The sequence below is a fragment of the Pleurodeles waltl genome, chromosome 4_2, assembly GCF_031143425.1.
Source record: "Pleurodeles waltl isolate 20211129_DDA chromosome 4_2, aPleWal1.hap1.20221129, whole genome shotgun sequence".
In the NCBI taxonomy this organism is placed as follows: domain Eukaryota; kingdom Metazoa; phylum Chordata; class Amphibia; order Caudata; family Salamandridae; genus Pleurodeles; species Pleurodeles waltl.
In genome coordinates, this window is record NC_090443.1 from 122,033,149 (window position 1) to 122,059,701 (window position 26,553).

Sequence of the window (26,553 nt, forward strand, 5' to 3'; positions counted from 1 at the left end):
GCTGTCCATGTCACATAAGTGACCTGATGTTCCAATGACGAAGTGATGTTGTTTGAAGGAAATAACATCACTTGCCAACAGGGAAGGGTGAGGCAATGGACTTCTATCCAGTGCAAGGGTATTCACCGAGGAAGAACTATTATTTTTACCATTGCCAAGTCTTTCCTAATACAGCTGCTGAAACAGTAATCCCACCCCGACTGAAAAAGCTTAGTTGAGCATCGGTATCCCGACCAAAACTTACCAACAATTGGATCTAACTAGTAATGCGCCTACAACGTTGTGTTCATTCATTCAAAGGGTAAGTGCTGTGCCAGTGAAATGACTACATTTTGATTGATAATTTATGTGTTTGGTCATTAATGAAGTAATCAGGCAAGGAACTATTCATAACAAAGACATTTAAAAGTCTATAGTCTTAGTTTAATGAATAGCACTCCTATAAAACCTAGAATTGAATTTAGCCAATTGACTAACTGGAACATCCTCTACTTAAGCCAATGTTCTGTCTATACGTGTTCAATGCTAAGAGGACAATTTCAAAAGTGGCTGTACGTTTTCAAAATCAGGGACAAAAATAGAAAAAAAAACAAAATGTCTTTGTACAGATAAACCTTTGCATACAAATGTACTGAATGTTTTATCCTCCCACACAAAGACGAGAGTGAAAGCAGAGAAAAAGAAATCCTGACATATCCATACGCAAACAAAGAAAATATGCAATGTACAGGTATCTTATTGCAGAGAGACCATTTTTGACTTAAAAATGTTTATTGCACCTTTGTTGGATTCGTATGTTCATAAAGATTTCAACCGTTTGAGATTACATTGTTTGTTTTATTTTATTAAACGCTTGCGATTGCAATACTGGTGACTTTGTTTTTTTCTTTTTAAATGATCCATTTAAATTGTAATTCTTGATGTTTTTTTCAAAGCTGAGGTAAAAATGTTAATACTGCATATATATATATATATCTATATATATATATATATATATATATATATATATACCATGAAGAATTAGTGGCTGGTGTTTGCCAGTGAAAATTTAAAATTGTAGGTTTTTCTTGCAGGTGTTCCCCTGAGGATTTGTAATCTTGCTAAGGGAAACCCCGAAATGTATTTTTAAATATATATATATATATATATATATATATATATATATATATATATATATTCATCATTTTTTTTCTTTCATATCCAGAGGGTCACACCAGTGTTCACATTGATGAATGGGCAAGAGATGCTGTCGTAGGGGGTGTACAAAAATTGGCTGGAGACACGTTTTACCTTCTTTCCTCATCCTCAAAGACGAGGAGGCAAGTGTGGGAGGAAGGGGGCAAGCCCCTCAACTCGAAAAATAAATAAAAATTGCGAGTTTTCCGACTCAAAAAAGCTCCCAGAATTAAACAGGAAGCCAAGATGCACTTGAAGACTCCTCCACAAGAATCCCAAAATGGCGCCAGGCTTTGGGTATATGGAAACATTCGTGTATGTCCCAAAACTCTCGCAGTGCCCTGTTGCTGTTTCACAGTCCATGAATTGCTTAGTTAGGTCCCGAATGAAACCTCAAAGAATTTTAATTCTTATACAGTTGTAACTCTCATGACCACCTCCCGGCTGGAGCTAGAGCCACTCCGGTGCTCGTTAGGCCTCAGATGGCTGAGTATGTGCAGAATCGTATACCCACAGTGATGGTTCAAGATAGTTCTAACCCTCTGGCTACGCCTGGGGTTCCGGTCATTGTTTGAGGGGTGATTTGTCCGTGAATTCCTCCCCCCAAGCTTCATAGTCCCCCCCAAGGGTTCCCCTAGGTCCTTCGTTTTGTCATAGTTCAGCACTTTCCACTGCTGGTTCACAGCCTGCCATCGCTTGAATATCCGGTAAACAGAAGAGCCTTCATGAATGATGAGACCTGTTGAGGAAAAGGGAGACTTTTAGAAAGCTTTGAATAACAACCCTCATCAAAGAGGCCGTAACAACACATTAATACAGTACCAAGATCACCCCAAACCTACAAAGGCTGAGTGGGCCACGCTTCTCCAACAGGCACACTGTGGACCCTACTGAAGTTATCTCCTGAAGCCTGACTTGTGAAGCCTCCCCGCCACCTACCCCTCAGATGACTTGCACCACTCATTACATGCAAGGGGAAGCCCTTTGAGGTGACCCACATCAACTACCACCCAAGTCATGCAAAGAGGGCATTAGGCAACAATTCAATGGTAGACAAAGTAATTCAATAAATAATAGATCGTAAGTCTGTTTGCTGTACCTTGGTTTTCACTAAGCGTTACTTTATTATATTTGTCAGTTGGTCTGTCATTGGGACACCATTTTCCCTTTTGTGGACACTCAATCTGAAACATATTACATTTTGGGATTTTTCAAACTAATACAACAAGCTAGGCCAGAGTGACATACTATAATGGTTTGTAAAAATAGAAGCCTTTGACCATAAATGTGGAAGTTCTCTGACTGGCAGAGCCATCATTTGTGGGGGAACAGTCATCCTGTAAATACTTGAAGACTCCACTATGCTGAGGACAATTGATAAGGGTGGACTCCATTAGTAAAAGATCAATCTTATCAGTGGTGAGGGTGAAGAGTCTAAATACAGAAGCTCTTTGAGATGGGGCAATGTACATGGAACAATTTCCCCTACTCCGAATCTCTGAGAATATTGATGAAGGAATCAGCTATCTTGGATCCATCTGCACGTAGATAATAGTCAAATGTAGTTGAAAATGTGTTTCTTTGCTGTGCGAACATCTGCTAGTCCTGTGCTTATAATCGGGTATCTGCTGACATTCTCATTTTCAAGCATAATCTGAAATTGGCAGAATTCGTTCTCTTACCTCAACAAAATGAAAACAAACTTAACCAAACTTGGTTATGGTGCTTTCACTTTGAGGACTTCATACTATTCCCCCAACTCACACCTCTATGGTAAAAACTTTTGGTTTCTGAAATGATCCCCACATCTATGAACTCATGCATTTAGCATTCATTACAGTTATTGACATCGACCATTCATTCACTTAATAAACTAAAGCCTCTCTTACAAACACTTGATTTTTGTTAGTAAGCACAATCACTAGGATTTTTATGCACCGACCATTGTAATACAACTCAAATAGGTCTCCCCAAATCCTCTTTAGTACCTCTTAGATCTATCTGGAAAAGATACATTTTACCACATCACCCCTGTTTGAGCGTGTTTCATTAGTTACCTCTTGAACTAGAAACAAACTCAAGGCCACCTGTCTTGTACTTAAAACTTAATTGATAGTATCCTTCCTTTTCTCTCTCCCCCTTAAAACCTTCCTGTGGTGAAAACAACTCAATGGTAAAAATGGCTTAAGAATTCAAACTAACAATTTCAAATCTCATTTGATGGCAACCAAATTATCTATGATGCAGCTCACTCCCAATTTAACTCGCTGCCCTAAAATGTTAAGAACACCTCCTAAATTATGAAGAAAATTGGAAACCTACATGTTCAATCAATATTTCCTGCATTAATCATTTTCTTTAATCATAGTTTTTTCACTTAACCTACTATTTGGCCCTGTGCTTCCATCTCTTGCCCTCATGCAGCTAACCGGGTCTCTAATTTTTTAGTACCATGCCACCGCTGAGATCTTAGGCCACTTGCTTCTTCCTTGACTCTCACCTCTGGCTTTCATAGATGAATCTTACTAACACTGAATTTACCTTATTTAAAACTTGATTGAGTGATTGGTTCTCTGTCAGCTTTGTTACTCCTGTCTTAATTTGGTCTTGTTGGTGTGAATGGAAATCCAGTTTTTCTATAAAGTGTACTATCTAAATACATACAATGCAGCCTTTGCAGTACTTCTATTTTCTTGATTCCCCACTGGTAGGTGCGTGCAATGGATGCTGTGATGTCATAGTGTAGAAAGTTCATCGACAACTTCTCACTCCCACTCCTGGTGAGTGGGAGGTGGTCCCAGGCAAATTTTTTCTTACCAGTCAACAAACATGTCAACATATTTAAAATATATTTTTTGGTGTTGCACTCCTAAAACATAGAGTACATGGGACATGGCTACAAATAGGTAGGATGGGTGAGGTATTTACCACACCCAGAAGACAGCATTACCTCAAGGTGAAGTACAGTTTAATTGCAGTAAGTATCCCCTATTCCTATTTACCTTATTTATCTTGGAAATGAGGCATTATGTAGTGGAATCAGTCATTAGAGCCCCAAGTTTCACCTGCCTAAATCCGTCAAGGGCAACAGTGAGCGTGGGATAATTATGTCACACTATGGAATCGCGATCTTTGCGCAGTGTTGTTTATGTAGGAACAAATTTTAGCACTGAGCTTGCAATCCACGATTTAGGGACTAATTAAGAGCTCCCCAGATGGGATGTGGAAAGTGCCCAACAGGGTGTAAAACCATGGGTTGTGTCAGTGCTTAATTTGTAAATAAAAACGTGCCGGTGCCCGAAGCCCTCCTCTTAAACACACGGCTGCTGCATTTAAATGTGGGAACACGGAATACTGAAGCCGCGTAATTCTGAAGCCATCTTGGGCCTCTTTAATCCATTTACAGGCACTCCCTGCCCCTTCAGCTCACTCTAGCAGTTTTCTACTTTCTCCCTTTGTGACGCTTTTTCGTTTTTTCCTTCCTCTGTCTTTCCCATGTGTCTTTTGCTCGCAGCAAATGCTTGAGGCAGAAGAATAAGCGCTGAACCTCAAAAATAAGTTCCGGTGCTCAGCATCAGAAACAACAAGCACAAATTAAGCACTGGGTTGTGTTAGGTTTGGTGTCTTGGAAAGCAGACAGCATCACTGACTGAAAGACCTCAAGAAAGAAAGAAACTTTTTGAACAACGAGTTTAAGTACTTCTCACCACAGAGCCCTCTGCATTTCCTTCCATCTATCGTTTTTCATTCTGATATTTTCCAGGATATTTAAGATGCAACATATGGCCTCACAGGCACCTATAAACTGCATCAGGCACTTTGTATTTCAACATGGGCAGTAGCACTCGGTTGGTCGAGCTTGCCATTTTTAATAGATAATCATTACAAAATGATTTATTATCACTCGGTGACTCATCAGAAAACTTTCTAAATGCAAATTGCATCTGAAAGTTTTACTGGAAGTGAACTTGCATATGCGCACAGTAGATTCTCAAAACCCTAATTAAAATTTAATGCAGTAATGTTGTAACTGGTTAGCCAGAAAATCACTTTTCGTTCTAACATAATGAATTACAGCCTAGGTATTTTTATGTCTCATGCTGGAGCAGACATCTTCTTTCTGGCTTGCAACAGCCACGAAGATGGTGGGTGCATTTCAGAGGCAGAAGGAAGCCAGTGACGTAATGAAACTTTCCCTGCAAAGTGCCTCGAGCCCCCCCCCCCCCCCCCCGCCCCCCCCCCCCCCCCCCCTCCGCCCCACTTGGACCCTTTCAGCGGTCTGCCGTCCTACACAGTGTACTGTGCTGAGAGGGTAACCTGGAGCTCCCGACCCCACCACCCAACAACCCCCCCCTTTCCGGCACTCGCATTGAGGAGGCTGTCGGGGCCTTTGTTACGCCACAGAAGGAAGTTAGACTTGTTATGAGCAGCGAGAGTCGCCTTGCTTTGCCTCATCGTTCTAGAGTGCACCTTCCTCACTTGTACTCTTTGGTCTCTACCCACACCAACCTGTAATGTTGTAATTGGTTAGCCAGAAAATCATTTTCCGTTGTAACATAATGAATTACAGCCTTTGCTTCGTAACATTGAACCCGTAATCCATTGCGTGGTCGATAAAATGTCTAGCTGGGCTACAGCACCTGTGTCAACTACCAGTAGAAATCCTGCAGGTCACAGGTTCCAACAATGATGAGACGATTGAAAGTTCACCCTTCCGAGAACCACGTAATGTGCACCTTTGGTGAAAAGTGACACTGGTTCAGAAAAGTGAACTGATTCCACAAACCTGCCGTAGAATGCTCTGTATAAAAAACAATTTTACTACACCTGCTACACGCATCCTTTAAAAAACATTCCAAATGATAATTTCGCTGTTAAAAATTAGTTTTTGTTGCCACATATCTCTTTTCCTATCCTCACCCACGTCTTACGGTGACTGCATTGTGTGAATCACTTTTTGCCTTTCCTGCTTGGGGTCAGATTCGTTTTAGGCACAAACTGCTGTCGGGCGGCATTTGTTCATCCGCTAATTACATGTGCTACTTACCAATGCACAGTTTGAGAAGCCTGCAGTGCTTCCCCACAAATTCATAGCAGATAAATCCAGCCCAGCCCAGATTTAGAGTCCATAGCTCTGCCGCGTGATGACACGTTCGGAAGCTGAGCTCCGAGGACGCTGCAGTGTGTCTTGGGTTTGTAGTGTCGACACACTTGACTTTGGGGCTCATAGTAGTCTACGCCGTAGTCCCTGGGTACCTTTTGAAAGACAACGTGGGAAACCAGGGAAAAGTGCTTACATGGTTCACCTCTTTTATGAGGGTAAATACAAATGGTAAAACTTTGCTTCTGCACTTTGTCATTCACATTCCTCAAGATTCAGACTTAGCACCTATGTTGTTCAATATGTACCTTGAACGGATGAGAATGTGTTTGGAGGCAATAGTGCATTGTTACACCAGCACGATGTGGACACTCAAGTTTACATTCAAAGTTCTTTCAATCAGTATATCAATACATTGGGATCAATGTGCATCTAACTGGAAACATGAATGACAAATAACTATCTTTAACTCAATCCAAAAAAGATAGAATTTACAATTGGGAGGATTGTGGAGTTTTATAGGGTATGGTTGTGTGACCTAACCGTGTAATACACATGAAAAACTGTCTTGGATTCAGCCAGGCTCATTTGGAAAAAGCTTTAGCTCAACCCTGGGTAGCTGTGGCCTCAAGTAGCAAGGGTTAAACAAAGGAACCAGCTAAAGCATTTAGAAGCACCAACCAATGGAATAAGAAAGCCACACCACACAAAAGAAACACAACAACAATTTATAAAAATAGATCGCAGTTTTATGAATTTTAGACATCAAGATGAGCAAATTCCAATGGAGGGTTCAAGAGATATAGATTTTAAAGTAAAACATAAATCTCAGTTTTTTAATCCAAATCGCATACAAGCATTGGTAACCGCAAAGTTTAGAAACTTTCAAAAAGTGTTCAATTATTCTGGTCTGAGTGAGGTGAACAAATGCAGCTGGGAGCAGGTAAGGAGAGCCACTAAGGAGTATATACACAGTTATCTGATCACCAAAGCAGTCCCAAGTCCAGTTCCACACTTAACATCAAAACCATCATAAACTTTAATGCAGTTGTCCTGATGCTCGGGGTGATGAATGCTGAGGATGTTCTGGGTGCTGTGTGGTCGACTGGGGTGTCCTTGCAGTTATTCCTTGGTCCATAGATGAGATGAGGTGACTTTAGCCACAGACGGTGGAGTTCCTAAAAGTCCTCTTTAAGCCAGTAGAAGGCCAGCTGCTGCTGTGCTGCCGGTCTCCGTACACAGTGGGTCCAGCAGTATTCTTTGGTGGAGGCTTGTGTCCCTTGGGGATGACACACTCAGACTCAGGTGACACTTCCAGGTCCAACTTTTGGCCATAGAGGATCAGTCTCTCGGGGGGCCCAGTGGCAGTTGGTGAAGATTCCAGAATGTGGCTACCATCTTGGCAGATGAGGTTTCGTCATCTCTGATGGCCCTGGTGCTGGTTCAGAGAGTCTGCCAGCTGACCCTTTGAGTAATTTCCTCAGTCTGGAGCTTAGAGCACCTTTCTTTTGAGCCAAGAACCCACAGGCACATTCCTTTTGCCACTAGCCCAAGGTGCAGTAGGTGGAGTCCAGAAGGTGGGGCATCCTTTCTTGTCAGGTTCAGCGGTCAACAGGGCTGTCCTGTATGAGTCCTTTCTCCAGTTCTAGGGTGATATGAGGGCATGGTGCCAGGGTGCCATATTTATGCCCAGAAAGTGCTCTGGGAGATGGGGTGGGGGTGATGCAGTCACTAGCCAATGGGCTACCAGGATCCCTCCCATTCTGTGACAACGTCCGGCTTTGTGTGACATCTATCAATCCCAGAGTACACTATTCTATTCTGTCTACTTCCTAAATGTACAGAGAGTTCCCTGGATGTTAGGACCTTGGTAGCCCACCCTAGAAGTGTGGCTACCTGTGGGCTACATGCCCAAGGGAAAACTGATTTGGGCACTGGTGTCCCCTCTTGGTTCCTGCCACCAGCCTGTCTGCCTGACCAAAGGGCCAACCCTTCAGGAGTGTGATCACCATTTGCCCACCAAAGGTGGCTTTGCCTTTGAAGCTCACCTTTTGGGCCAAGCCCGTGTGGGGCTTCCTGCAAGGGGGAGGCAACACCTCCCTCTGTAGCATGCTGCTACTGTTTCAGAGCATGGGAGTGGTTCACCCTACTCTCCAGGTAGGCAAAAGGCTGTCTAGTGGTTAGCAACCATTTGAGGCCACTGGACAAACTGGGCTACAGAGTGGTAACTTTCTAAAAGTTGTTTTTGCATAAACATGACATTAAATTCGACTTGGGCATCAAGTCAGGTTTAATATCATAATTAATTTAATGCATCAAAGTACCTTTTTTCAAAGTCTCATTCAGAAGTTACCAGGGCTGAATGGCCCAGCCAGTATCTCGGTGTTAGCCAATGGGGCTACTAACTACTCCACAGAGAAAACGACAAATTGAAAGTTTTTGATGTCAAGACACATAAAAAAGTATATGTCCTGCTTAATAACACACATTTCCCCGCTTAAGAGCTGCATAGGCCTTTCTTAGGGTCTAATTACGGCTGCCTTAGGTGGGATGTGGGATGTGCCCAACAGGGTGTAAAACCATTCAGTTAAATGCACAGTCGAACAGGACGTTTAAAACTGCCCTTCCAGGCTTCAGTGGCCGGCTGGGAGCCATTCTGTACTTGGTCACACACAGGGGGGCACAACCAATGCTGCAGCCCTGGGGGACACACTGTCTTGTAAATCCTGGGTACCCTTGGTACCATATACTAGGGACTTATAAGTAAGTCAGCTTATGCCAATTGGGGTAGCCAATTCAGCATACATTTATAAGGTCAGAACACTAGCACTGAGGTCTGGTTAGCAGGTCTCAGGGCACTCTTTGAGGCAAAAAACAGCAACATCAGTCCAAACCTTTGGGGGTGACCATGAAAAAAGAGGCATTTCCTTACAAAAATGTTGTCACATAAAACTAAAAACATTGTTGACCTGGAACTGCTTAACAAACCAATGTATTTAGACTTCTTACCTGTTCTCTAGCCCACAGTAATATTACTGGGTTTTGCACTTGATATGTCCCTCACAATGGTACCTCACACAAATAGATCTGCAAAAGCAGCAAACTTTCCCCCACAGGCTTTTGAAAATTATGCCTTTTTTGACTTTAGTCCAAATTAAACCTGTAGCTCATGCATTAATTGCATCTAGACTAGACTTTGGAAATGCGTTCTGATTCGTATACTACAATCCAAACGTAGCTCACTGAAAGTCATCGTACATCACTGAAAGACTGATTTCCTGCTCAAAAAGCATGATCATATATGCCCCATCCTCACGATTTTACACTTGCTTCTTATTGAGGCCACATTTTGTATCACTTTTTCAAGGAACAGGATACTGTTTATGTACTAGCTCCCTAAAATGTGCTTTTAAACCCCTTTAAATAAATAAGTTAGGGCCTTCTTGGGACAACAGAGGTTGCTCTCAGAGCAGGAGACGTCAAAAGTCTGCGGTAAAAAGAGCCCCCGGGAGCAGAAAGGCCATCTCAATAAGGTAAGTTAGAAGTCATCAATTCTACAAACCTGTCTTTAAAGGTCAGATGAGGGTCCTGTAGACCTTAAACCAAAATTTAGTAAACAGAAAAGTATTATGATAACTGACAAGTTGCAATCAGAATATCAGAACATGGAAATTGTGTACAAGTGATGATTTTAATTCATGGTCCTCTCACAAAATTACACTCACACTTTAATCTGTTATACAAAGACAGGCCTGACTAATAATCATGAAAGTAGAGGGTAATACGTCATGCAAAACCAGCCATTAGGCTGCTGAATACTCAATTCTGTCACCCCCAGAAGGTTCAAAAGTGTGTGTTTACGATGAAGTATAATATGCTTGGATCAGACACAATTTCTAGGGCAAGACCCCTCAAATGTCAACAAATGGTAAAGATAGTGATGGACCCAAGGTTCAAGACAAAATTGTGAGACAAAAGATTAACTAGGACTCATCAAATGAGACCATAAGAGTCACCATGAATGGCAGTGCATACATTTTGCCTTATCAGTGTTATCAACCACCTTGTCATGGATAGTCAAAGGCAGGCATCCTTTAGACCACTAGACACTGGTGTGGTTTGAAAGAGACGGGCTGTAAATACCTTCCTTAATTATGACACAGTGAGTGAATGAAGTGAAATGAGTGAGCTTGATCTGCTAAAGGTGAGTTTGAGGGGAGTTCTCCTAAGAGAACATCTTGAAAAAACATGGCACTGCCAAGTGATGCATTTTGCAGGGACAAATCTAAAGGGGCACTAATAAAATATTTCATTCTAAAGGTTCTAAAGGGGCACTAATGAAATATTGACATTTCTAAGTAATGACATTACTATCATGGCTTATCAGAAAAGCTTTAACTTATTCAGGTATGTTGGTGCTCACACTTCCCTAGACAACTTTGAAAAGGTATTGGCAAAACAGTGGAAATTCAATGGAAAGTTCCCTAAAGCTTGACTAAACAGCTACAGATATTATATACAGTTCAGAAAATCTGTTAGGTCAGGTCACATGCCATATCTCTATTCAAAATGCACATTTAGGGGTTCTGGGTTTCAGTTAAGACCAATTATAACCACCCTCCAGGACGAGTTCCAACTTCTCCGATAACAGTTTTTCCAAATACCTATAGCTCTGCCATTGCTCTTACACCATATTTGCACCAAGCAGGGGATATTCGGGAATACAGCCTTTTGGAAGCTAAGATTTTATTGACCAACATCAAAGAACACAAAATATCAGTGATCTATCCCTCATCGGTGGTTAACACGAAGGACACCTTTCCAGCCTTCAAAGAGTCGTGTGAACGTAACATCAAACCATTGGAGGAAGAAGACTGGAGGGGGGCGTTAGCATTCCTGCAGGAGGCAGCAATTGCTTTTCAATCCCACCTCATACAATTAAAGTATTTGCACTGGGCATATCATACAGGAAACCAACTGTGGAGGTGGGGCCTCATTGCCTTGACAGATTGTTTGCACTGCTTGACAGCCCCAGGAGACTTTTTCCACACCATATGGGATTGCCCCATCCTGACTCCCTTCTTGTCGCTGAGTTTTTGAATGCGTTGATGGGGTTCTGGGCTTGCCTCTACTGAGGTCCCCGCAATGTGCCATTCTCCACCTGTCCGAAGATATTGATAGCTATGGATACCGCCAAGCTCTGCTGAGGTTGGGCCTTACGCCAGCTCAACACAAAGCATGGAAGGAGCCATCTTCTCCCTTACTGGAGACCTAAAGGGTGGGCTGAACCGGTTCAGGGGCTTGGCATGCCCAATATACCTAGCCAGGGGGTGCCTGTAGAAATACTACAAAACCTGGGAATGCTGGGTTACATACCGGGGGATACAGCTAGAGCCATGTCCACAACTACCGGACGGTCTGGCAGCCTAGGGCAACACATATCTCCTGTAGAGACAGCTCATGGGTTGGGTGGGTGGTCGTGCGGGCTTCAGGGAGGGGATGTGTCTTGTTCTCCTTCATTTCTATCTCCAACCTCCCATCTATAACTTCCATCCCAGGATCTCCTAGGGTCCGGGTTCAGGATGGTGGGAGGGCAGTGAAAGCTTTGGGGTTTCTCCCTTTCAGGGTGGTGGGACGGGCAGTGGGAGCTTTGTTTTTTCTCTTTTTCAGGATTGTGCTGTTGAATTTTGTCCCTGTTCTGTTTCTGCGATAGGGTTGACTTGAGTCACGATTGATTGTATGTATCAAGCTCAAGATTTGACCATGATGTGGGTCACTCTTCACAAGAGTTGTTCTTGTCTTCTTTGTTTTATTTTCTCTCATGTGCTGGTCATTTCAATGAAAACAATAAAAATAGTATGGATAAAAAAACAATTATAACCAATAAAACACCAACAGAGGAAATATTTTCTTTTGAGTAGAAACTGGAAAACTCTGGAGAGGAGGAAAATGAACCTCTTCTTGACCTGCTGTCTACCAATGTCGAGGATTGCTCTGTAGAGGGAGTAGGTCCCTCTTCCACTTATATAGAACAGCAGCAAAGAGACTGTTAAAACCTGCTCAGTCAGTTTACTGATCTCCTTTCATTGACCTCAGGTTTGACAACATGGTGTACCCATGATGTGGATACAAGTGACAGCATGCCTGTCAAAAGTAGAGGTTGTCAGAGCAAGCCAAAGCCAGCATCAAAGCTTAGGTTGTTAAAATGCTAAAATTGGCGGTGATTGAGCCCTCTAGTAGTCCATTGGACTGTCCAGTGGTTCTGGTGCTCAAGCCTCACTCCAAGGGAGGAAAACCAGAAACTAGATTTTGAGTGGACTACTGTGGCTTAAATTCAGTCACCAAGACTAATGCCTACCCCATACCAAGAATGGATAAGGTTATTGGTAAGTTGGGAGCTGCAAAATATCTGAGCACCTCTGACCTGACTTCAGGCTATTGGCAGATAGCCCTCACACCAGGAGCCAAGGAGAGGTCTGCTTTTTCAACTCCTGAAGGCCACCCTATCTTGGAGAAGAAGGGTGAAGTCACATATCTGTGGATTTGAGAACCCCCAGACACCACCATGGGATAATATATATGAAAAGAGCTCAAGCTCGATCATAACTGAGCAGATATGACAACACTCATGGTGACAAATGGGGGAGAAGAGTGAACCTCATCCTGACCTGTTGTCTACCAATGTCAAGGAATGCCATTGAGAGACAAGCCTTTGCTGTAGTTTGGTCCCTGAAGAAGCCAATTTTAAGGTTAAAATTGGCCATGGATGCCTCAAATGATTGATATTGATGAGAGGAGAGAATCCCAACCTGTTGAGATGGCCCACTTCCCTACAGGGTATGAACTATACAGTGGAACACAGACCTGGGTCTGACCATGCAAAGGCAAATGGCCTTTCCAGGTTCTTCCGCTTACATGATAAGAACTACCAGGACAAGGGTCTGTTGCTCATCCCCTTTCATCAAGAGAGGGGTTGTGTAAGGAAATCTTAGTAAAAGCAAGTCTCCCCTAGGGAAGGAATATGGAGCCCTAAGGCAGGGAGCTATATATTATTAAGTAGGAGATATGCTGTTAATCTGTCCTGACAGCAACACTTGTCGCTTTGCTGAGGAAATGTTAGCAGCCCCATTGGTTAACAAAGGGTTACCGGCTGATTACTCAGCCTGGCTACCTTCTGAATGGGACTACTAAAATACGTACTTCAAGGTATCAAATTAGTTGTGACTCAAAACCCAACTTGATGTCTATGTCAAATAAATTGTCACTTTTAAGGAAAGGCAACTTTTCGAAAGTTGCCATTCTATCCCAGTTTATCGCAAGGTAGCTGGCCACCAGACACCGTTCTGCCCACCTGGGGAGTAGTGTGAATGACTCTCAGGCTTAGGGACAATGGTAACATGCTGCAGATGGGGGTTTCACCTCCTCCTTGCAGGAAGCCACTTAGGGTGTTGGCTCAAAAGGCGAGATTGAATGGCAAAGCCACCTTTGGTGGGCGAATGACAAACACAACTCTGAATTTGCCCTATTGTTTAAGTGGACAGGCTGGCAGCAGGAACAGGGGGGAGACCAGTGTCTGAACCACTTTTCCTTGGGCCTACAACCCCATGTAACCACACCTCTAGAGTGGGATACCAAGCTCCTAACATCCAAGGAAGTGTTCAGGCATCCTGGGAGTGGGCAGAATAGTGCACTCTGGGATTGCTAGATGCCACACATAACCTGACGTCATCACATGGCAGGAGGTATCCTTGTAGCCCATTGGCCGGTAACCGCATCATTCCCCCAGGGCACATTTTAGGTATAAATATGGCACCTCTGGAAACCTCAAGCTCTGATTACTATGGAACTGGAGAAAAGACAGAAGAAGGACTGGCCTGCTGACCCCTGGAACCGGAAAAGAGAGACTGCACTGTCAGCTTGAGTGAAACTGCTGCACCTTGGGCACGTAAAGAGAGGACTGTGCCTGTGGCTCTTGGCTTCACGAAAAGTCACTTGTGAGCCCCAGACCAAAGAAAAGACTCCAACTGTCAGCTGGCAGACCCCCCTGGAACCAGCATCAGGGCCATCAAAGCTAAAGTAGCTCAACTTGACAAGTCAGTATCCACTCCTGGAGAATCGCCACTGGCTGCCCCAAGCGACCGATCCTTGATGGCTAAAAGTTGCACCTGAGCCTGCCAGACCTGGTAGTGTCATCTGAGTCCAGATTGGTTGGCCAAGAGGAACACTAGCCTCCACCAGCCTCCATAAAATGATACTGCTGGACCCGCTGTCACCAGAGACTGGTAGCCCAGCAGCAGCTGGCCTTGTAATGGCTCAAAGAGGACTTCGAGAGACTACGACGTCTGTGGCCAAAGTCTAAAAATTCATAAAAATATAATCTGTGTTAATAAATTGTTGTTGGATTACTTTCATGTCGTGTGACTATCTTATTCCATTGTTTGGTGCTTCTAAATGCTTTACACTAATTCCTTTGTTTAAGCCTTGCTACTGGAAGCCACAGCAATCGAAGGTTGAGCTAGAGGGGTTTCAAATGAAACTGACTGGACCCAAGACAGTTTTCGTGAGTGTATTACATGTAAAGGCCTCACAATCATACCATATAAAACACCCAAATCATCATATCCAAGGAAGCTTGTAAAATCAATGTCTTCCGTTTAAGGGCTGTTCCCAATAGCCCTGTTTTTAGTCTTAGTTTACACTGTGATTGTCTGAAAAGAATGCCTCGAGGAGCCATATCCCCTCATACAGAAAGACAAGCAACATATTATGAACATCTGCAAACATGCCACAAGCCCAGAAGCAGAGTATGATCTGGTTTTACAGAAACTGTTCATTCATTACCTCAGAAAATCTACAATTAGCTTCTGAGCTACAGACAGTGCAGCTCAGAAATATGAAGAAGTATCCACTGTTTTCCGTTTCCTAGTATGTGCAGCAGGGATCACAATCTGAGCAAAAACCGGTGCGTGGACCTGTTCTGAACCTGCATACAGAAGTACAACATGTTCATGACAACCGCAATCAACAAGTTCAACTTTCATTCCTATTGACCCCATGTTAAAATGAAGCTTGGATATCACATTGCCGAAGCATGGCTAGTCGGTTGACAAAATAACCCGTACAAACCGTAGTGATCATATTTGATGGAAACATATTGAGTCATGCTCATTTTTCCACCCGAGACAGAAATGTACCAGTTGGCAAAGCACCTTCAGCAGCTCCCACATATGCCATGCAGGAGCACAATCCCTGCACTGCTTTCAAATTAACAATGGTTCACATGGATGGGTTAAATCAATGCTTATCAGTCCTTGAACAGACTTAAAAAAAAACTCAAAATCCCACAGACAGAGCCTAACAGTATCAAATAAACCTCATTCATTGTGTAAACTACATAAGCAACTGAGCCAAGACATCATACAGGTCATGACGTCTCTTTATCACTTCAGCAGCTTCTTTAGGCAGCAGTGAGCAGTAGAATGTGCTGTCATCAAAGACCCTATTGGTAATAGTATGCAATCAGATCTAAATGAGATGGAAATATATCCCCATCAATGCACATTCTAGACATGGGTTGGGACTGGGCTGATGGAAAGAAAAACTTAAGGAAAATCATGAAAGTTACTTGTAAGAGCAAATTGAAAGACAGGGTACAGAGAAGGTAATTAAGAGCAGACAAAAAGGAAGAATGGACAGTAAGAATGAATGAGGGAAGGAAATAAGAGGCATATTCTTAATAGGTACTTGAAAAACCCCACCCCATGATTTTTTACAGAGCAAAAACGAGCAACCACTAATAACTACTGTTTTATACAACTTTTTTTAAAACACTGGAAAGTGCTGACAATAACGGAATTCACAACAAATAGAAATTAAAAACAGGAAAGCCTATTAATTTAGCATATATATAGACTTGAATGTTTTCCATCCTTCTCCTTCAAAGTTGATTCTCTGGTTCAAGTTAGAACTGACCAGCAATAAGAAAGGGCAGAGTGAACAAACCGTTCACCCCTAAACCCACAGGGACTCTACACATTAGAGTTATTCATGATCAACTCCTACTACTGAAAAATCACACCAATATGATATAATGTGGCTTTGCTGCTGACTCGCCTTGACATTAGACCGCTTTGTGCTGCAACATTAACCTGCACTGGCATTACACTGAGAAAATACAGAAGACTGCTGTAGATAACAGAAGGCAACAGGTAAGACTCAAACACAACCTAGTTCAGGCTGAAAGCAGGTACAGTCATAAATCAGGATGATAATCTCTGGGTGCATATGTATTTGAACTGTGAACTCCCATGAGCATTGTGCTAAAAAGGCTAATAACAGGATTTGCAGCTTAATAGCGTCAGCAAACTGTGCAATCTACATAAGTCTGACAGTTCTTATATGCCATTATGTCCCATATGACCATTCCAAGGTCAATTAAAAGTTGAATGCTTATGTGGGGAATAGAATACTGCAGATATCACCCAATGGCAGTGGATCCATCCACTTGCCTTCAGTTGTGCGACTGACAAGCGGCATCCCTCCTCCAGGCTATGAGAGTGACAAACTAAAGAATTTGCACATTGGTCCACCATCATGTTGCACCTTTTATATGAAAACAATTGTTTATTTCCATACAAAAGCTGTAAGATCATGTTAGCAGGTTGACAGGATGACAGGCTATGTGTGAAGGGTAGTGTCTAGTCTCCATAGATCTTAGACACACCTCTACATTCCAGAGGCATGCCAAATGGATACGATATTTCCACATCACTGCGTAGGCCATCATTCAGAACCTTGAAAAAGGAAGCTAAAATACTGTATGTGCAGGCAGGGAGAAGTTGGAAGCAAAGCTGTTATTCAACTTTTAAAAGGACCCATGCGTCGATGACTAGCTAGGTCCAGTGATGGTAGTGGAAAAAGCCTTCCTTTCACTTGACTAGTGTCAAAGATGACAAAGATGAGAAGTTGTGGTGAATTGTCCCAGGGGTACTCAAGTGGCACCATGTTCTTTGTTCTGAATGCATGGGAGTAGGCCTGTTCTTCCAATCATGTATCTCCCTTTTCTTTGAGTTCTGGTTCTCTAAGAAAGACCAGCGTGCACCCAGGGCTTTGGAGTGAATGTACCCCTTGGCCTTGAAACACTAGAAGGTCTTCACTAGCTGGAATGAGGCAGATTCTCTTTGCATGGCCACTCAGTGTCTCTCAGTGATTTTGCCATACTACTGAAGGACATTTTCTGTTGACAAATCAAGCTAATTCTACTCATCAAAGGGAAGATTAATCACTTTCTCATGAGTTAGCATGACTAAAGTTTAGACACATTAAGTTACAATAGCCGCTGCATGGGCAATCGGGAATATATGGTCTTTTTGGCAGTATAAATTAGGTTTCTGACCATCAGTAGCTTTTGTTCTGCAGATTATTTGACGAGTTTGTCGCAAACTTGCAGACTATATGAGAATATGCCAGAAGCCTAACTATTGAACTTGTGCCACAGATGCAGCCCACATCAGGCTACAATGTCTTAGAGAAAATGCCTTTCTCAGGCAGAGATGGCTGCAATGTTATATTGGCTTCATACACTCAGCCTTGACTTCCTTGTGGCTATCAAGAGAACAGACTGAATTTGAGGTTCCTGAAGACAAATAGTGGACTGTCTTTGGGAGCCCAATACCTGTTGTCCATGAATGTTCAGACTGCTGGGAAAGAAAACAGTTTTTATAGGTCTCCTGGGTCTGAATGTGGGGCTCAATTGCATGGTGGGCTTTGGTAGAGGAGGTGTTGCCACTACCTTTGCAAAGATGCATGCATTCTTAGACAGAGGCATTGGGACCACTGAGCTGAGTGTAGGATTATAGGTCTTTTAGGAGTATAGGACCAGATCTTTAGCATGGTGTTGGGGCAGTGTCTGACTACACTAAATATTGTCTTTTGAGAGGAGGAGGCCTCGTAGATGGATTCACAGGGTATCATCCTTCCCTGAAGGGCCAGCTGGAATGGGTGGGTTCAGGAATGGCTAATCAACTGGTTCCAGCATTGTCAGTATAGGCAGGGGCTCTAGAGTCTGGGGCTCTTTCCTTGGGATCTCAGAAGCTGCCCAGCGGTCAATGGGAGGTGTATGGAAAATGGAGGATCAGACATCACGGTGGACTTCCTTGTTTTCTGTCAGAGCATCAGGACTTACAGACGAAATTTGGAACAGCAAAAAGACAAAATCTGTACTGGGATCAGAGGAGCTCTCAGAGGTGTTTGTGTTTTTTAATCCAAATGCTTCTGGGATAACTATTCAGACAAATCTGACCCATCGGTAATAAAATCCATTATTCCTGAAAGGACTGCCAGGGGAGAGTCCAAGCGATACGGGTTCTGAGGACAAAGGATTGCAGATATAGAAGAAACTCGCAGATGTCCTGTGGCTCTGTCATTCAGACTAATTCCTTTTCCTGTTCCTCCATGATCTGTATCAACCGGGAGGGGAGGGCTTCAGGTTTTCATGGAGTGTTGCACCTCAGGAAGAATTTCCAACAAGACTTCTGCAGTTGAACACCTTGCAAGAATAATTTGGTTTGGGTCGGGGTACTCTTGAAAGCTTTGCTGATTGGCATACCTGCTGGGCTCAGTTCATGGCAGAGAAGGAGTCAGGAGGTGCACTGACCCGTTCACATTCCGACTGCAAAAGTAACTCCACATAGTAGGATCTTAGATGTATTCCCTGTCACCAGTCTACAGTCACTAGAGCAAACTGAGTCCTTGTCCACTGACTCACACCCAGGGCGAGAGACCTGCTCAACCTCTGATTGGAATTTGACTGCAGCAGCATGTCCCAATTGAGTTGATCCTCCAAAGCAATGTTGACTTGATACTGCAGAACCTAAACAAGGAATTGGACTCATCAAACCAGTGTTACTACATCAGTGGTACGAGATTTGGTGCCCACAGTGCTTTTGGCGCACACCATTTCCCTACATCTTGAGAATTGGATCCTCTTTAAAAAAAATGTCCAGCACTCAGCTGTGGTGGTGTACTGCCCCAGGTGGTGACATGGCCATTCATATGGGATTAACTGACATCTTACATGCAAACAATATGGAACCATCTTGGATAGATAGTGTTGTACTTTGTGCGTAGACTGTCCACATAAAACCCAAAAGGGATAACTGCCACCTGTAGGCATAACCTTCTTAGGATATCCAGTTGAAGAAGGAAGGCAGATTCCCAAATAAGACACAGGTAAATAAAGAAGAGGAAGGAGGTGGTGTCACATGGAGAATAACAGAGGAGGAGCAGAAGGATGAGGTGGTGAACAAGAAGAAGACTGGAGGGTCAGGCAAACAGAAGGGAGAGCTGAGAGATAAGGCAGAGGATACAAAAAAGACCAGAGTGTCATGTGAGCAGGAGGAAGAGTGGAGAAACCAGGCACAGGATAGGAAGAAGACTAGAGAGATGGGTGAAGAGGAGGAGGAGCACAGAAATGGTGGAAGAGAGGAATACCGGAGTGTCTGAGACAGGTAGAAGACATGAAGGAAGCAAGAAGAAAACAGCTCCATGGAACTTAGCATATCTAACTATTTTCAGCACCCTACCTGCCACCTTGACAGTTATGCTGAATCCACCACAATCACAGCACTGAGGCTGGAGAGTGGTTTCCGGCAAATATTAGGTTACTGTTGGGGTATTTGCACTTTGTGAGCTTGGGTGCACTAAGATCAACCTTGAACATGTTCAGAATGAAGTGTGTTTTACTGTGATTACCACACAAAGGTGTCATTTATCAGGCATGTTACGTTTCTCACTGAACAATCACCCTTGAAAGTAATAAACTAATCAGTTTGCTAAATAAGGGGGTGTACTAGATGCCTTCAGGAAAAACCCATAGAAGATTCTCATCCAGGTGCATGGTGAAAGGACTGAATACTGCCCCACAAGACAGAACCTGACTCTTGCCTGAATTGTTGATGGTGATGAAACTCTCCAGGATAAACAGTGAACAATGTACAGACTCTACAATCCTCAATGTCTTAGTTTTTCCCAAAATATATATACAAAAAAACAAAAATAATTTAAAAAACCTTTTCACGTCAAGCCTAAATCATTTCCTACCTTCTGATACCTATTACACTGGGGGATGTGGTCTAGCATGTTCATTCAGCTCCCCCGGGGTTACCTCCTTCCAAAACCTGACTAGGACAGGAGGTAGTAAGTCAATGCTGGAGAGGTATGGTCACTAGGGGCTTGCAGCGCACTAACTTGCAAAAGTTATTTATTACTGTATCTGGTTGCCAAGGCATTTTACTTATTATCTAGCTTTTCATACTGATGATGAGGTGGACCTTTTGCAATGGCAAAACCCACAGCACAGGGGTGCACCAAATAAACATTCCTCAGCAAGAGCGGTACCAGTTAAGTTATCTGCTTCTACAAATGTTTGGTAACAAGACATGCATGGCTGGAAGGTATACGTTAAGGGAAGAGAAACATCTGACAGCACATCTACAACACCAAGCCTTTTGTGCCTCCTATATCCCCCTCTTCTTGTTGAACTCAATAACTGTCATCATTCAAAGCCCAGTCTCTCACAGATTTTGCTGACATGCTTATCACCATCAAACACATTTCCTATGAAGATGATCTCTTACTTTCAGCTTTCAACAAAGCTCTCTCAGAGGAGCTCTCTCACCACTACTCATCACTGTCAGTGCCTCCCTCCTCTCAAGACATCTCTCAGAAGCTCTTGAGAAATGCTAGAGTCTTCCACTCCTAAGGAAACCTACACTAGATGTTGATGACCTCATCAACTAATGGCCAATCACTCAGCTACTTGTCATGGGTCAGATCATCAAAAAACATCTACACTTAGCTCCAATTTCACATCACTCCTTATTATCTCATGCCTGCAGTGGTTGAAATGCATTACAACAGTATGGGAACTGTGATCCTGAATGTTATGGGGTGGGGTCAGTGACGGTAGGGGTGGGGTTGAAGGCATTGCTAAATAGAACAAAATATTTTCTAACTAGTTTTCTTTTGCCTTCAGGTAAATGCATGTAAACTAACACACAATTTAAATGAATAATATATGTAAGTTAAACTAATCAGTGGGAAACACATTATTTTATGTTATAAAACCTCCCACAGAATTGAATCCTCATTGGTGCAGTGGGGAATAATGACTCGTGTATCTTTAGTATTAAGAGGTCCGAGCCTGTGACAGAAGAACCTGTGAATATGTAAGTCATTATATTTTACATTTGCCTTACACCCAGTATAAGAAAAGCTGCCACAATATGTGAAAAATGATTTGGGTTTAAAATAAAAAAGTGCCTCTAAGATATACATTTTAGTAATACACAGTATGTAACTAGTGAAAAATGTTTTTATAATTGTCCATTAAAATCATGCAATCAACAGCTCAGCTTGTGACACCCTTACAGTAGAAATGGGGTCTCAAGTTGGCAGAGGTAAACACCCTTGTTCAAGTAGGGGCCACAATCCTAGTCAGGGTAAGTCACACACCATCCAAATTATCCTGTGCCCACACTCTAGTAGCTGAGCACTGAGCAGTCAGGCTTAACTTAGAAGGCAATGTGTAAAGTATTTGTGCAATAAATCATACAGTAACACAGTGAAAACAAAACAAAAATACACCGCACAGGTTTAGACAAATAGATAATGGGGGTCATTCCGACCCCGGCGGGCGGAAACCGCCCAAACACCGCACCGAGGTCAAATGTCCGCGGCGGTGATCACAACTTTCCCGCTGGGCCGGCGGGTGATCTCAAGCAGATCGCCCGCCGGCCCAGCGGGAAAGCCCCAGCAAAGATGAAGCAGACTCCGAATGGAGCCGGCGGGTTTGCTGGGGTGCGACGGGTGCAGTGGCACCCGTCGCGATTTTCAGTGTCTGCTTTGCAGACACTGAAAATCTTAATGGGGCCCTGTTAGGGGGCCCCTGCAGTGCCCATGCCAGTGGCATGGGCACTGCAGGGGCCCCCAGGGGCCCCACGACACCCGTTCCCGCCAGCCTCTTCCTGGCGGTGTAAACCACCAGGAACAGGCTGGCGGGAAGGGGGTCGGAATCCCCATGGCGGCGCTGCTTGCAGCGCCGCCATGGAGGATTCCCTGGGGCAGGGGAAAACCGGAGGGAAACCGCCGGTTCCCCTTTTCTGACCGCGGCTTTACTGCCGCGGTCAGAATTGCCCCGGAAGCACCGCCAGCCTGTTGGCGGTGCTTCCTCTGCCCTCTGCCCTGGCGGTTACAAACCGCCAGGGTCAGAATGAGGGCCAATATGTATCTGAATAAAATAAGGTCAACCCGACAAAGTTCCAATAAGCACAAGTTGAAATACCACTTTTGAAAGGTGGTTTAAAAGAGTCTTAATCCCTGGAAATAAACAATTGTCTCTTTGTTACACACAGTACCTGGTATGCCTAAAAAATAACGACGTGCAGAGAGCGCAGAGGAGGAGATGCATGGAAAAAAAAGGTGTGCATCAGATTTTCCGAGTGCGACACAGACAATGCGTGGTTCTTTCCACACTGCAAGGGGCTTGCGTTGTTTTTTGGTGTGCAGTCTTGGTTCCTCACTGCGATGTGGGGATATTTTGACACCCAGGGATGATGCGGGGAAAATCCTTGATGTGCTGCAAGAAAGTACAGGTGCTGCATCGATCCGGTAGGGGATGCGTCAAATTTTCCATCACAAGGCAGGCACTGTGGCGAGTTTCCACTCAGGAAGTCGGGCTGCGTCTTTCCAGTTAGTTGTGCGGCGATTTCTCAGTCGCAATGCAGGCTTTGCGTCGAATTCGGTAGGCAGTGCGTCGATTTTTTGATGCACAAGGAGTTTCCTGAGCGGATTGAGGCTCTCATTATGACATTGGTGGTCTTTTCCCAAGACCGCCGATGCCATGGGTGCCAGAAGACCACCAGTGCCGGTCTTCCGCTCACCATAATATGACACTGCTGGATTTCCACCACAATTAGGGCAGAAATCCGGCAGTAGTCATGTTCGTGGGCGAGGCGCCTGGGCGGTGCTACCACCTGCACCGCCCCGCCAGAAGGACGCCTCCAGCCGTATTATGGCCATTCATATGGCCTGGTGGTGTCCTGCTGGCGGGGCGCTGCTGCCGATAGCAGCGCCCCGTCCCTGCCGGATGAGCTCCTCAAAGAAGGTAAGTCGGGCGTCCGTCAGGGGAGGGGTGGAGGGTGGGGAGTGTTGTGTTTGAGTGTGTGGTGTCTGCATGTGTGCATGAACGTGTGTGTGAGTGTGTGTATGCATCTGTGAGTGTTGTGGTGTATGCGTGGATGTATGTATGTGATTGAATGCATGTATGAGTGCTACAGTTAGTGGATGTCTGCATATTAGTGTGTATGCGCGTGAGCATGTGTGAGCGAATGCATGTATGGAAGTGGTGGTGCATGGGTGCATGCATCGTGCATGTGGGTGTGTGCATGATTGCTGGGTGGGGGGAGGAGGCGGGGTGTTGGGGGGAACTGTGATTTTCGGGGGGATTTGGGGTGCTGTGATTCTAGCTGGGGTGGGGGGGTTAGGTGAATGCTGGGAGGGGTGGGTAGAGCCTTCTACCGATGACAGGGAAGTAATTCCCTGTCACTGGTAGCCCTACTGTCATGGTTTTTGTGGCGTGGTACCGCCACAAAAACCATGGCGGTAGGCCGGCTCATTATACCACTGGTGGTCATGTGTGGACCGCTGGGTCAGAGATGCATATCTCCAGCCCAGCAGTTCATACCACCATGGTGGTATGAGTGGTGATGTGGCAGTATACACCACCAGCCTGTTGATTGTGATACCGCCACATTAACCCTGGCGGTCAAAAGACTGCCAGGGTTCAAATGAGGGCCTAAGTCTTCTTGGCCCCGAGACTTCAGAGAACAGGAGGCAAGCTCTATCCAAGCCGTTGGAGAGCACTTTTGCACTTTTGGGGAAGGCAGAGTCCTTCTCAGCAAAGTCAGAGGCCAGCAGGGCAACAGAGGGCAGCAGTCCTTTACAGCAAAGATGAGTCCTTTGGGCAGCCAGGAGGGCATGGTTAGCTGGAGTGTAGGCTATCATTGATATATATGCATGGCAAATGCAGCAAGTGGAGCAATATAATTTTGATGAGATAGAAAAATATAACCATATATTCATAGCATTACCATTATAAGTAGAGTAATGCTATGAGGGGTATTCAAAATATTAAATTTGTGGGTCTTATGATAACATGTGTATGTGTCAAATAAACTTTTTGTTTCAGTGACAAGAATCCTAGCTACACAGAACAGAAATATATTTTGTGTTCAATGGAATATAAAGACAAACACATAGGGCAGGTACAAAAAGTATGCATGTAAGTACAATTCTCTTCTATGAGCTGCACTTTGAAGAAAGTTTTTCTAAAATCACACTAGAAGAACTTTGAGTATTTGCTGAAGGGGTTGAAAAACCACTTCAAGTAACATTCACAGTCCCTGTCAGGATTAACTAGAAAAATTGCTAAATAAGCCTGTGCTTTACCCTGTGTTAGCTTGGCACAAATAGTCAAGCTTAACTTAAATGCAATGTGTACAGTGGTTATGTAGTACCCAAACAGTAATAAAGTGATAACACATGAAAAGTTCCAAACCAATTTAGAAAGATAGAGAGCATTTTAAGAAATAAAATGACACATACATCAAAAATTTAGTAAAAAGAACCTGGGATATAAAATGTTTACATCTGAATTACAAACAGCGTCAAAAAGCACAAAGTGCCATATGGCGGTTATCGGGTTGCACTAGTCTGGGTCAAAGTCAAAAGTTAAGGTCAACTGTGCTGGAGCTACCACTTGGGGGCTAGGACTCACTCCAACCGACGGCAGCAGCAGGGTGCAGTGTACCGGGCAGGTCCAGTTGATACCGGTCAGCTGAGCAGTTGGAGGGAAAGGGCCTCTGGAAGCTTGTTGTGTCCCTGTAGCCAAAACTGGAGGTCAGCCAATTGACCCATGAGTCACGTCAGGGGTCTTGGATTGAAGACAAGCAGATTCCTTCTTTCTTTAGGTTTCAGACATCAAGGGAGTTTTTCTTCTGATCTTCACAGGTCCAGAAGTGTTCTGAGGAGGATACTCTGGATGTTACATTTATGTTCAGTGCCAGCATAAGAGTGGGGGATACTCCTGGCCACTCCCTAGCCAATAGGGTAAACTTTCCCTGGGGTGACCCTATTAATTTTTGCAGCTGTTCCTATGTATCTTACTGTAAACTACCCCACAGTGCCTTTCTCCAATGTGACCGAACCTTTCTTCCCTGGTCAGAGCTCCCTGTGCCCACCCATAGGTGTGGATACTATAACGGGCACCCCTTCCTTGTGGTCACTCCATACCAGTTGTTGGGCAACTTCTCCCTCCCACTTGGTTTGGAGTCATGTTATTCAAGGAAGCAAAACATCTCTCCTCATCTAAACCCTTTTTCCACTCTCTCAGAGCAATCAACACCTCACCACAGGAGAGCCATTTGCAGCCATGTGACTCTGGATACAGGCAGAAATGCCCCTTTTGGCATAGGCAATACAAACTCGGACCTGACCATTAACTTTGATTTTAATTAATATCATAATGAGTCCTGGGACCAATTGTCTAGCTGCACCCAAAAAGAAATTAAGCAATATAATTTGCTATAGCGTAACTCAGTCTTTTCCTATGAAAGAGCCAACCCTGCCACAGTTGAAAATTACTTTTGAGATTTGTCACTGTCAGGGCATGTAAAACATTGAATATATATGCCCACATTTTTACATGTCACACACATGTTACAGCATTGAGGCCTACTTAGGGGTGACTTTGTCAGGTTGAAATGGCAGTTTTAAAGTTGCCTCCCAGGATGCATGGGCAGGACTGGAGCCATGTTGACAGTGCTACCATAGTGTGTAGCACAATGAGTGCTGCTGCAGCCTACTTCTAGCACATAAGTTACATTTCCTGGGTGCAACATGAAGGATTTACTATGGACTCAAGTATATTAAATGTGCCGTTTAGGCATATGCCAATGTCATCAGGTTTAAATGGAAGAGCACAAACTGGTTAGCAGGAGACCAATGGGCAACAAAAATAGGTTCAACAAAAGATGGCAAACATCTAGGGAAATACCAGGCAAACGATGGTAATTTCCAACACACAAAATTGAAAAGTACATATCTTATACAAAATAATTTCAAGCCATCCATCAGATGACATTGTAAGAGCCTTTCATCGAATATTTCTCAACTCCTTGGTTTAAAGGACTGGAAAGACTAAAAAGGTATGCTTGGTG

The 26,553-nt window shown here is 43.9% G+C and overlaps 1 protein-coding gene across 1 annotated transcript in view; it reads right to left on the minus strand.

Moving 5' to 3' along the window:
• Positions 1–1,193: 1,193 nt before the first annotated feature.
• The window catches only part of MARCHF9 (membrane associated ring-CH-type finger 9), a 366,275-nt gene continuing 340,915 nt past the window's right edge, over positions 1,194–26,553 (minus strand). Inside the window, exon 4 of the mRNA XM_069230924.1 lies at positions 1,194–1,915. Within this exon, the coding sequence (XP_069087025.1) occupies positions 1,587–1,915 (329 nt within the window). The 3' untranslated portion in view covers positions 1,194–1,586. The remainder of the gene's footprint in view (positions 1,916–26,553) is intronic.